General features: G+C 35.6%; 1 protein-coding gene across 1 annotated transcript; it reads left to right on the top strand.

The window, feature by feature from the left end:
- The first annotated feature begins 4239 nt into the window (after window positions 1-4239).
- Window positions 4240-13174, top strand: LOC145583026 (uncharacterized). The gene is made up of 8 exons (XM_081640130.1): window positions 4240-4871; window positions 6616-6756; window positions 6933-7028; window positions 7129-7255; window positions 8427-8536; window positions 9439-9519; window positions 12255-12337; window positions 12493-13174. Exons 1-8 carry the CDS (start codon window positions 4497-4499, stop codon window positions 12707-12709), a joined length of 1230 nt encoding a protein of 409 aa, XP_081496256.1. The 5' UTR covers window positions 4240-4496; the 3' UTR covers window positions 12710-13174.
- Window positions 13175-13448: the final 274 nt, after the last annotated feature.

The following is a 13448-nucleotide window of genomic DNA, read 5'->3' as shown; positions in this document are numbered from 1 at the left end:
AGGCCTTGGCCAGTGATATGTCTATTTTATATAGTATTTTACCCCCGTCCCTTGGTCATAATTAGTAGTGTTTTTGGCTCTTTAGAGCCACTTTTATTACTAATATGTGTTTTCTAGTGTTTTCGTAGTTTTGGTTGAGTTTTGTAGGGAATTGCACCTTTGGAGCATTTTCCCGGGATTTTATGGAGCAACTACGAGCATTGGAGGAGCACGACCATCTATCGTAGCCCAAGATCGGTTAGAGTAATCAAGCCGGTGAATGAGGGCTCGACTTGTGTGAAGACGAGACATTTGGACCGAATGATTTAAGCCCCAAAGAGGATATTTGGTTTGGGCCAAGTTACGAGCCCAAACGAGGAGTCCAAGCGGCCCAAAGGTGTCCGCCCGATGGTCCGCCCGATGATCCGCCCGATGGTCCGCCCGATCAAAAAGGCGCGCCCGATCGGGCAAAGAAGACTTATATCGCAGCAGCCCTTCGCCCGATCAAAAAGGCGCGCCCGATCGGGCGGTGCCTCGCCCGATCGGGCGCGTGTTTCTGGAGGACGTTTTAAGCGTCGTTTAATTTGTTTTAACTTAGGATTTTCTAGCTTAGTATAAATACGCTTTTGTTAAGCGAATTTAGGGGGGAATTCTTTTCTTCCTTCCCTTACTCTCTCTCTCTTTTCTCTCTCTCTCTTCTCTTAAACTCTTAGTATTATTTTTTCTCTCTACAACTCTTGTTCCTTTTAACTTTGGTAACGATTTCTTCTCTTTTAATCTCAGTTATTTATTTTATTTCTTTACTCTATCATGACTACTTTTATTGCTTCGTTTAGTTTAGATTTAATTATGTCCGAGTAGTTTAATTCTAGGGTTTATGGGGATCCATAATTAATATGAAGGGATAATTTGTTATTGTTGATTATTGATATTGCATGATAATTTCTTATTGAATTGTTTTAATTCTTTACAAGTAGATTATGAATCGAGCAGATGTGATTTGATTGTAAAAGTATAGCAATATTGAATTGATGAATCGAGCAGATGTTAATTTAATATTAAAGGCTATTTTCAATAGGAACTTAGATCTAGTAAATTGCGAGAGCCTGTTAGATCTATGTTGGTTAATAAATTGCGAGAGCCTGTTAATCATGTTATTTGTGCAATGTTGATTGATTGATTGTTATGTTTTATCCCGGAATATTAATTATAATTATTGGTGAACCCATGACCCTAGGCCTTCTTATTATTGATTTTCTCCTGAACTTGATCTCCGTAGAATAGTTTCACATTATATACAACAAATTGGTTACTTTAATAATTTAGACTATATTAATTAATTAGGAGTAGAAAGACCAGTTTCCCTGTGGATTCGACCCTACTTCCCTATCTACTTTAGTTAGAGGATTTAGGTAATACTTTTGATTAGGTGATACGACTTTACCCTGTCAGCCAGCAACCCGCACAAATGTGCGTGGCGTGCCAACAGCCTCGACCAGCAGCCCGCACAAATGTGCATGACTTGCTAGCAGCAGGCCACGGCCAAGCAGCCCGCACATATGTGCGTGGCCTGCTGGGCCGAGTGTGCGGCAGCAACAAGCAGCCCACACTTGGGGTGCCTTGGTGCCTGACAGGCTATAGTCGTATCGCCTAATCAAAAGTAATTCCTAAAACCACTAACTAAAATAGACATGGAAGTAGGGTCGAATCCACAGGGAAACAATGTTATTTTATTTCTAATAAATTATTATAATCTAAATTATCAAGTGACCAAGTTATGTTTATGAGAATCAAACTAAGGAAAATAAATAAACCAAAGCAAATTAAACTAGAGAGAATAAAAGTAGGGAGAAATCAACAAATAAAAGCCTAGGGTATAGGTTCACCAATAATAAATATTTCGGGATAAAACATAATAATCAGTTATTAATGCATAAATTAACCAGATTATTAAGGGCTTTCGCTACGTATTATAATCACAGAATTAATCTATCGGTATTAAATCGCATCTCTCGAATCTTGACTTAACCATTTATAAATTAATCTGCCTATTGAAATTAAGCCTAAACATCAATTCTCATCTCTCGAATCTCGAATCAATATTGCATAACTCATACAATTAAACTAGGCCTAATCTAATTGCATAACATTAAATCAATCAATAGGAAATTAACCCAAAACATTAATAATCAATAATAATAAATCATCCATTCTTATTAATCATGGATCCCCAAGAACCCTAGAATTAAACTACTCATGCATAATTAAAACTAAACTGATCAAAGCAATTAAACAGATTATAATTAAAACAATAATAATAAAACTAAAACAAAGCAATAATAATAAACTGCAATCCAAACGAAAATAATAACACTATGAAATCAAGAACGGAATACGGAGTATACTTTACTACTAATAATCAAAAGCATAGAAAATATTAACTAGAAAGGACGAAAAAGACGAAGCGAGGTAAATAAAACAAAACTGAGCTAAAACTAAAAGAAAGTTAATAAAAAAGCAAAAAGCTTATGTAATTCGCAACGCAGTAGAAGTAAAACAAATTAAAAGTCCCCCTCCAATTGTTCAGAACTTGGTTTATATAACAAACTGCTAAACCGACTTAACGCAATAAGCCGATACTCGCTTGATCGGGCCCCATCGATTTCGCTCAGCTGACAACAGTGTATTATTAAATTGTAACTTTGGGCTTCATTCAAACTGGCCCAATTTCCTGTCCTCATTACTTGGTCCATGCTATAATTTCTTCGTAGCCTACTCACTTAATCGAGCCCTTAATCACCGAATCAAATTCCTCTAACTCGGCCTTGGGCTAAAATATCCGATTATAAAATACGATTCAACTCCAATATCTTTGTAGTGGCTCGGAATAAAAAAAAAATATAAAATAGACTCGTTAGTGCCGAAGTGTGGGTGCCACGTGGCGCGCGAGGATTCGTTGCTTGAAACTTGAGGTGGCCGGCTATGGGAGAGGAGTGGAGAGCAAGTTTGGTCCCCCCCTTTCCAAATGGTCCTCACCTAACCTCTCTCATGAATATACCACTTGTTGATTTATTAGTAGCTTGATAATTAATTTTATTTTTGATTTAAAAATAAAATGGAAAAATCAATTCTCCCACATTGATGGAAGAGCAAATCTCACTCTTGTTTTTCCCTATAAATACCCAAGTTGGGGTATTGGGAAAATCACTTGAGTAAGGTGTTGAAAAAGACATCTCCATTGAGAAAACCTTTGAACACATATAATTACTCAGGTTTAGGTCGAGCTTAGCTAACTCCTAAGCATTGGACCATTTTCGGGGCTCGAGTTGCGAGTGGACTTCGTTGGAGGTCCTCGTGTGAGCGGGGCTTAGAGCTTTCGAAGTAAGAGCTCTTTTAGTGAGCGAAGCACGCGCCAAAGGTATTAATCTCTTTCTTAATCTTATTGTTTAAGTTAATTATGCTTCATGATTATATTTATTGTGAGTGTGGTCTTGGCTCGGGTTTTTTTCAGCGGTGAGTCGGACTCATCGAAACCCAACAATTGCCGGTCAATCGGTGGTGGAAACTGGTTGGTAGCCACAGTCATTCGATTTTGACCATGGGCCAACCGAGTCCACCACTGTTTCCACCCTTGGTTGACCACAGTTGACTAGTAGTTTAGGTTGTCGGTTCACTATGGTGGATTGGTGGGTGCTTCCAGCAACCAAAAAAAACATGTAGCCCGTACCTCCTGAGGTGCCAATGGCGGGGTTGGTGATCCTCCGATGACCTAGCTTCGTCACCATCCATTTTCCTTCTAGTCAGTCGCCGACAATCCAGTCACGGTGGTGGTGAATGTGGTGGTGGTGATCACTGTGGTGGCGTGACTGATGGTGGTTAATGGTTGCTATGGCGGTGGTTTGATGTACTTAGGAGAGAGAGAAGCTAAGTGGGGTTTAGTAAGCATATTGATGTCCGTTTACATAAAATGTTGACTATTTGATAAATAATGTAAGCTGGATTTAGCGATTCAGTAAATGAATGTTTCGTACCACTCAAACGACACAATACAACAAAGGGCATCACTTTCCTTTCTCACCCTTTCCCTCTCTTGATTTCATTCCCTTTACCCCATCTAAACCAAACACCCTCTAAAATCGTATATACATTGAGGGGAATTTTAGTATTTCTCACCCCCATATGTTAACTTGAAAGTATAGTTTTACAAGAGCAATTTGACCACCAAGCTCATATCAGAACGTCACACATGGGATTCGATTTATTTTTGTGGGAATGCTAAATACCGCCATAAAAAATTATCAAACCGTCGTCATTTCAATCAAAGAAACATCCTTGCAATTACTTAAATTTTCCCCATTAGCTTTAGTCCATCCACCACTTCTAAAACAACCAAGTCAACTACCACCAATCACAGTACCGGTATGACCCATGCCATCACGTCGACCCTTATTTTTACCTTTAGGATTAGAAGAGAGTACGTGAGAAAACAAAACACAAGCCAAACCCTAGCCTAGCCAATGTGGTCACAAACCAGACCCTTGTCACAAAAATGCAGTCTTCCCTACTCATCCTCTGCCTTTTCCACCTTCATAACCCTGATTATGATTCCAATGAATCCTTCTCACAGAATCACTAGTAGAACTCTTAGTAGAACCCAAAGCCAAACCTCCATTATCACTTCCTTCTCAAGGTCATCAGCAACAAGGTCACTCTCTCTTCCACCTTCAACAAGAGACCCAATTGATGGGATCCTCACATTGCAAGAGTGGCAGAATTGGGGCACTAATTCCCCTGTTCCTGCTTCTGTCATTGATGCCATTCATTACTTGAAGGCTTTGGAAACAGAGACTGATGTTCAGATGAATTTTGGTGGCAATGGTGGTAGACTCACTGTACGTTATTCTTTCATTCTTTCTCATTTCTTGTGTTTTTTCTGAATTTTTCAGATTCCTATTTCATTATTATATGTTGTGGTAATTATGTATTGAATTGGGTGAGGATTATGAAAATTTAATGTCTTTTTATGTAATTATTTGCTCAATTTGTTCTGTAGTTGGGTTTTCAATTTGTTCTGTAATTGGATTTTCAATTTGTTTTGTAATTGCTTGGTCAATTTGAATGGCGGGGAAAAATCCCTATTTTATTTTTTGGTGGGGGTAGAATAATGGACATGGGTGTGGGAGAAAAGGGGTGGTGTGTGTTGGGTGAGCTTGATTGACTAATTTGGATTTTAGGGTAGTGACATTTTTGTTGATTATGAAAGAAACCAAGATAGAGCCTAAATCGTCCTTGCGTATGATAACTTGATAAGAGTCGAGAGTTACGATTGTGAAGTCAATCAAATATAGAAATTGAGGTTGTAACATAAATTTGGTGAACTTGAGGTTTGTAGTATTTTCTACTAGAAAGTATTTGTTTCATCTTGTAGGGCGCTTTGTGTAATTTAACTAGGTTTATGCTTAGCTATTGTATGGTTCATTCTAAAATATTTTTTCGGTGATGTTGAATGATTTTTCCTAGAAGCTGAAAATGTGAAGTCTGAATTGAATCCTATGAATGACCCTATTTGAATCCAATTACTACTATTAAGTCATCAACAAATTGAATTAAATTACAAACAATATGATGCTTCTGTTTGCCCTATAAAACTTTATTTGGCACATCTAACTGGAGCCTGATCCTGATATGTGAAGTTGATTCCGAATATGATATGTAATTTGTTGAATCTAAACCAAGTCCAACTCATTGCCATTCCTATACATATGGTTCACGCTAGCCCAAAGTGGCTTGTAGATTTTTTAGATTTGATAATTTGGTTTATCACAAAGTCAATTTATCAACTAGTGTGACCAGAATACCTACTTCATGTGGCTGTCTTAATTTGTTTCTTGTTTAGAATTTATCTTATTGAAAAAGGTAGAAGTCCGAAAACTTCAATTGCTCTTATAGTGATTCAATCCTTAATTGCAAAGTGCATCATAAATCCTAATTTCACTTCACCAACTAAGGCATGCGATTTTTTCTTTTTATATCACTAATCGTGGGTGTGTTTTCTTCCTTTAAGTAGTGATTTCTAATAAGGTGCTTTTGATCCTATGCGGATGGCATATCAGTAAATAAATTTGATTCTTATGCAAAATGGAGGTCTGTAGCTTTGTTTTTTGAGCCACATATAGGATTTGTTCTACATTATGGTTTTGTTTGAACCATTAATATAGAGTTTGAAGGAACTACAACAAAAAGAGCTTTGCTATACCAATGACATTATGTCACAGATATCCTTTTCCTAATGATGTAAACGTTCTTGACTATTATCTACTATTCAGAGCTTAATTACTTTGGTATCAACTTATTTATTAACACTACTTTTCCCACCATCAGTTTATTGCTCTCATATATTGCTTCAGCATTGTAAAAGAAAATTACAAATAATATATGTTCTGGTTTGACCTAAAACGGCAACACATTGAATATTTTGCAAGTACGTCAATAAAGTAATTGTTACATAATCATTGGTGTGAAAAATAGATTATTGACCTTTACCTTTTTCGCACTATTTATGTTGGAGACAAAAAACAAGGTTGTTTTATGTTTGATTTTTGAGTTTATTGAGTTGTTCATTCATGTATGTTTCAGGGTGAATTCAAAATTAAAGAGGATAAGAAGCATAGAGCAGCCTATAAGGCATTGAGTGACTCGGAAATGAAGCTTCAGTTTTTCTCAGCACGACAGATAGCTTGTCGTTTACTTGGCAGTCGAGGATACCTTTGTCAGAAGGTACTTGATTTCTGTAACTTATTAGCATTATTGTAATTTTTGAATGCTGGTTTGTACTTATTACATACTGTCTTTGGGTCTGCCTCTATTTTTTTTCCTGGTATAAGTAATGTTAAATGATTTTTTTGCATTATTAAATCATTTTACCTAGTTATTGATGTCTATCCTGCTTCCAGTGTTGGCTTCCAAATGAAGAAGATTGCATGTGCTTGAAAGTCAAACCTAGCCCACTTTGGCATGGGATACGATTTTGGTTGTACATGCATCCTAAGGTTTGTGTTTCTGTTTCATTATATGGACATGCCTCAGTAACTGTGCAATAGCAGATGGCATATATCTACGATTGATTTGTCTTTTGTCTTATTTTTCTAGGATTTTTTGCGGCAAAACAACACAGGAAAGGTGTTATGGCAAGTGTTTGGTGTGCAGGCAGCAACATTATGCCTGTATGGTATTGCTGAACATGAAGACATAATGTGGAATGAATTTAAGAAAGCAGGTTTGTTTTTAATAACGTCTTCTAGGGTAATTTGTTCATCTTTTGGACTTTTATAGAGTTGTGTTAGTTTGGTTCCCAACCTAGATATATTGTCTCATATTTATTGTATCTGTAACTCTGTATAATTGTTTCCTATGTTGCCATTCCTCCTCTGTTTCCAATTGCAGTTGCTGCACACGAATTCATAAATTACATGGAACCAACTTCTTGTTTCTCATATATCTTGTTCACTTTAGAATAGCCATTTCCATATCTTTTATTTTACTTGTATGTTTTGCTTTTTTGTTTTCCGTTCTCTCCATCCCACAGTTTAGCTCCAACTCCAAGTGGTAGCTAGGAATTCAACTAGTAGCAAATGGCTTCCATAGTCTCCATTCTTTATGATTTGGATTAGGCTTGCTGTACTATAATGACTTTTGACCTACTTCCTTTGTTTATTTATAATGTGCTGTTAAGGTTATGCAATAGCTTAGTAAATTGTTATATCGATATTGGAACTGCTTTGTAATCTTTTGTTGATAATGCAAAATGACTAGCTATTAATAATTTAAATTGGCTGTAATATACGAAAAGAAAACTTGACTGTTGCCTGTCTTGTTAAAGTTTGGTGTGTGGAAATTGTTCTAGCCTATTAGGTTTTGTTTTAGTCAGGTTATTGAGCAGTTGAGCTGATAACAATAAAATGATAAATCATAGTATTGGAGCTCAAATTTTAAAGATACTATCAATATTGCTACTGTATTCTCTCACTTCGTAACTTTTGTGCTGTGTTATCTTTGTATTTGCATCATATTTCATCCATGCAACTATAAATGAATATTAAAATTTTGGTTGAGTGATTTGCTATCTGCTAGATTGCTAGTTTAGTACCCCTTTGAAAATTGGTGGTCTTTAGTTAGGACCATGGCAATGTATTTTGAATTGGCAACGTGATAATGAAATCAGGGTAGAGATAGCCTTAGTGTTGGTGTGCCAAGGGACACAATTCCCTTTAAAAGTTTGCTGTGAACCTATGTTATGTTTCTGGAGTCAGGTTCTCCGATCCAGCACTTGACCACTTTTTTTTTTTTTTTTGATATGCTGGTATTCAGTGGATTTCATTTCATGTGCTTTTCTTGTCACGAGATCACTCTGAGCGCTCACTGTTAACGATATACATTTACATATTCAGGAAAAAACATGGTGTGGTGCCTGTATCCTAGTAAGCCTGGAATTCCCAAGTCCGTAAAGGATTACTTCTTATGTGATATGCCTAGCATCAATGATAGCAATTTGGACAAGGTACTTATGCATACTTATGCTTTAATATCTTCTTGTATTACTAAACATTTATCGTATGTGGTGGCGGATGATGGATTGTTATTTGGTACACATTATAGATTCTTATAGGGAGGGAAGGGAGGAGTGATGTTTGAATTAAGGGGGTAGAATCATACATTGGTGAGGGGAGTCTAATGTTGAAATCATACGAAATTGGACATCAACTGCAAGTCAAAGTCAATTTTAGATTATGGTGCATAATCCATTCCTATCTGACTCGTTACCATCCACTCAATAATTTCCACTTGTTACCCCAGAATATATTGTCAATGTTTTCTCCGCTTTACTGTAAATAGTGTGTAAAGAACAAAAGGAGTAACTTTTTTTAGGAAAGTTTGTCCTTAACCACCAAACGTTTCCACCTTTTCAAATTACCACACTATGAAAACTTTTAATTATTTAACCACCTTATGTTTGTATAAACCTAACAAATCACCACCTTGTAATTGACTTCGTTATGAAAATATCATCTGTCATCATCATCATAATCAAAGCCTTAATCCCAAAAAGATGGGGTCAGCTGCATGAATCAATACTCATCCCGTATAGTCTTCCACGGTAATCCTTCTTTTCCATTTATTCCCATCTAAGGCCAAATAAGATTGTACACCCACACCATGTCCTTTTGAACTCCTTTCATAAGGTGGTAAGTTGAGAAAAAGTGGGACACATTAGATGGTTAGGGACACATATTCCTAAATTTTAACATTATATTCTTCTGTGTAAGGTTCCTGAATCATAAAAAAATGCTCATTCCTAGTATTTTTTTTGTTTTATATATACAAGTATATATTTTGTGATATCACCTATTCGTTTGAATCCACCGTGCTAATTTATTTGTCCATATTTTTGCTGCTCCACAGACAAGTGGAGATAATATCTTGAATTTCATTCTTATAGATGGAACATGGAGCAATTCTACGGCAATGTTCAAGCGGTTAAAGGTAACTCCGTCTTCGTTACATATCATTATCATTCATAAGGGAATAAATTATTCATTGTTGAATGTCCTTTAATTCGAGAAGACGAACCTGCTATTGTGAGGTTGGTTGGTTTGATATGAGGAAGTTTCTCTTTCACCTATGAGCTTCGTCTTTCCCCTTTAAAAAAAGTAAAACATATTGTTGTGTTCAAAATGGTCTATCTTGTCTCTAAATGTGCTGAAAGATTTGTGATTGGATGAATATTGGGTATCTTGCTGTTGGTTTCCAAGACCAAATTTAATATACTTCCCATTTTTTTAGTTGCAATATTTTACTTTTCACACTTTCTGAGACACATTTTTAACCATTTATAACTTTAGTTATGCATCTGTGTAAATAATAAGAATTAGGTATTTATGATCTATAGTCTATATTTGAAACAAATCATATAAGATCTCACATGACTATGTTTTTCTTATGTGCAAGTCATAAAAGATGGTCTAAGTGTGATGAGTGAATACTCATCAATACATTTTTTCTTATGTGCAAGTTATCAAAGATGGTCTAAGTTTGAAAAGGATGTGAATAATCAAAAAGGAGATAATAAGAACTCCGAAAGCAGTAGCCACCCAATACATGGCCATTGCAACCCAGATATAATATTATTGCATTTTAATGAGAAGACCGAGGGTTTTACTGATTTTAGCAGCCAACAATCATGGAGTTATCATACCAACAATATTTCAAAAAATTTCATCTTTAAGCTCAATCAGACGATTGGAGCTCATGCCCCCTAGTATTAAAATTTAAAAGGGGAAGTGGTAGATAAAACAAGGCAAAAGTAGAAGCTAGAAAACAGTGTTGCAAAATATAAATTGATTAGGATTGAAATGCAATGGACCATGGCGCCGTTGGGACATGATGACATACATGTAGTGGTGGTAATGGCTGGCAACTATGGGTTACAATCTAGAAAGAGAGTGAGAACACAGAGAAGGATAAAAATTACTGAGGTTGCTAGTCAAAACTGACCAATATGAGATGATGGTGAACACTATGTGTTATCATGGTATTAGAGCCCAAGTTGTGGGTCTCTTCTAAACCGGGTCTTCGAAGCAAGTAGATAAGGATATGCTTCAACGGGATGTCTAGCTCCTAAGAGAATGTATGTGATTACCTTTCCACTTAGCTTTGAATTTAAAGGACACTTACAAGTGAAATGAGTGTGGAACCCATATGTATGCACTTCTGAGTTGTCCCACATTGGAGAAAGAGGATATGATGAACCACTTTATAAGCATAGGAGTTACTCCTTCCAAACCCATCATTTTTGGTAAGGAACCATCTTGGGCTTTCTATTTGGACCAATCTTTATATTGGATTATTCTTAATTAATCAAAAGACGGGAATGTTTAGAGAAGATAAGAGGAAACGTGGGGTTGTTATTGTCAATTATTTCTATACTATAATGTAGCCTAAATACCTAATTTATAAACATTAAAATTATCACCAGGTTGCCTTTACCAAAGGGTGTTGTTGCCTGTTGGACATCCACGGAAAAAAAAAAAAAAAAGGAAAAAAAAAAAAGGAAAAAATGGTTTTTTCCTTGTATACAAGAGTCCTAGCAGGGTCTTGAAAGGTCTCTTGTATGCAGCTTTACTTGGCTTTAAGGGTCTTCAAAGGTCTCCTGTATGCATCTTTACTTGGCTTCAGTTTCATTAAAAGACTATTTTTATCCTTGACTTAGCGATAACAAGTAGACACCTGACCACCTAAACAGCTGCACTGTGGGGCCAAGCTGCGCTGTACAACTGCAAACTAGTATTAAAGAAGTTGTTTTCATTAGACATTTGACACCCTAGCTCTATAATTGTAGTAAAGAAGTTTATACTCCAATATCCTAAGCATTATATGTGTTTCTGAATTTTATATACCGTTGTTGCATAAAGAAGCTACTACATTATTCATGTGGTCAAGCTTGTAAAACTTTGTTCGAAGTTCATAATTTACAAATTTAAATATTTTCATGTGAGATCTTGATAAATTTGTTGCAATGTGTATTTCTGTAATGTACATTTTTCATGATTTTTACTAATAATATAAAAGATAGATATTAAAGGTCAAAGGTATGCATTTGAGGCCGTGTAAAATGCAGAGTATAACATCTTTATAGAACAGAGTGAGTATGATTCATGATAAAGGCAGTTTATCATAATTCAAAGCTATATAATAGTGATTCTATCAGCTTCATTAAATATAGGCCTTATGTTGTCGCATAATTAGGGAAGTTTCAGAGGTCCATTTAAAGTGCAGCTTTTGAAAATATATCTAAATTTGGATCACGCGGATGAATCAAAATCTTAATATCCTCTGTTACAATGGTTGTAATCACTTGGGATATGCAACTTTAATGATCAGCAACTGTTACCAACACCATAATCCAATTTTATTAAGTGGCTACACTGTCAAATCTCCAAGCCCTTGAGCATTAATAGATGTAATTCTGATCTAGCTTAAATTTAATGTTTTTTCTCCTTTTTATCTTATTAAACTGAATTTTTGAATGATCTTTCCCTGGTATGTTTTGATTTTCATTATGTAAAGCAGTTCATATTCTATAACCACTTGAATTTTGATGAAACTGTGCTCTCTTTCATTGTACAGATTCCTTGAGCTTCCTGTATGCTTATGATTTATGAATCTTTTCATTAATTTTAAAAAAATATGTATGAAGCAATAACTATGTAATCATCCAGGACCGAGCAAAACTTGAGTGGGGAGAGGATGACATAGCTTGCATATCGGTTGCAACAGGTGCTTCAGCAATGCACAGACTTAGGCGAGTTGTAAAAATTAATTTATTCTTTTACCACCTCATTATCGCCTTCTGATTCTTTCCTTAATTTCCTTGAGAAAGTTCTTTGTATGTACTTGTAACTACCTCATAGGGTATCGTGTTTCTTTTACTGACTGTTCCTTTTGTTTTGAGTGCAGGCCCCAACCATCATGGGATCGCACTTGCACAGCAGCAGCAGCTGCTGGCCTTCTTTATGAGTTGCAGCTTATTCCTCAATTCAGTTCATATTGTCTTGATAAACAGGGTGAAGCTATAGAAGATAGTGTGGATGTTTTGTTAGAGGCTCTTACTACTCGGCGCCTTCGTATGGGCAGGTCCATTACGCGTAAAATGAGGAGTGGCTATGTCTGTTAAAATTGACTTTGCGATTGACAGTTATTTCCCAGAACTGTTGAATATAAAAGATAAAACTAAAGATAAATGAGCAAAACTAATGAACATTGAATTTATTATTGCTTTATAAAAATGAGATACATCCATTTCTTTAAATAAGCTAATGATAAAAACTACAAAAGCTAAACAATAGGAAACCACTAGTCCACTACTAACCCACTTACCCTCTAACTAGTAACAATCAACATAAACAGTAACATTAACCACCCTCAAGGCCTCAACTTAAAAGCACAACTCAACATCATAAGTATGTTAAGATGATTAGTGGAGAGATGATTTCGTCATTTACTTTGATCATGTGATCATGATAGTATTTTTCTATTTTATAGCTTTAGTTGGTTGTTTTACTCTCCTATAAATTATGTTGTGTACCCAAGTTAATGTGTAGAGATTATTAAGAATATTATTATTGTTTCATTCTATTACATGCAGTATTATTGATGTTTATTAGTTCAACAATCATTTGTCGTTCCAATATTTTATCTCGTATGGTAGTGACTAATATAATATCAAAACCAAAATTTTGAATTAAGTTATAAGTAAAGATAGTCAGAGCACCAAAATAAAATGAAATAAAAAAAAGAGTAAAGGTAGTCAAAGATTCAAAGGGTGGATTGGATGTGTGACAATTGTAGCAAGTTTATAAAGTTAAATTATGATAAAGCTCTCAAAAAAGCACTTTGAATAAAATAAAGAGAAG

This window comes from Chenopodium album, chromosome 15, assembly GCF_948465745.1.
Source record: "Chenopodium album chromosome 15, dcCheAlbu1.1, whole genome shotgun sequence".
Lineage (NCBI taxonomy): Eukaryota > Viridiplantae > Streptophyta > Magnoliopsida > Caryophyllales > Amaranthaceae > Chenopodium > Chenopodium album.
This window is presented reverse-complemented; position numbering and strand designations above follow the sequence as displayed.

What these genes read in the sequence shown, in the direction of transcription:
- LOC145583026 (XM_081640130.1), top strand. Translation starts at nt 4,497, where the DNA reads ATGTGGTCACAAACCAGACCCTTGTCACAAAAATGCAGTCTTCCCTAC. An exon ending in GAGGATACCTTTGTCAGAAG is followed by an intron (nt 6,757 to 6,932) that starts GTACTTGATTTC and finishes TCCTGCTTCCAG; the next exon opens with TGTTGGCTTCCAAATGAAGA. An exon ending in GAATGAATTTAAGAAAGCAG is followed by an intron (nt 7,256 to 8,426) that starts GTTTGTTTTTAA and finishes TTACATATTCAG; the next exon opens with GAAAAAACATGGTGTGGTGC.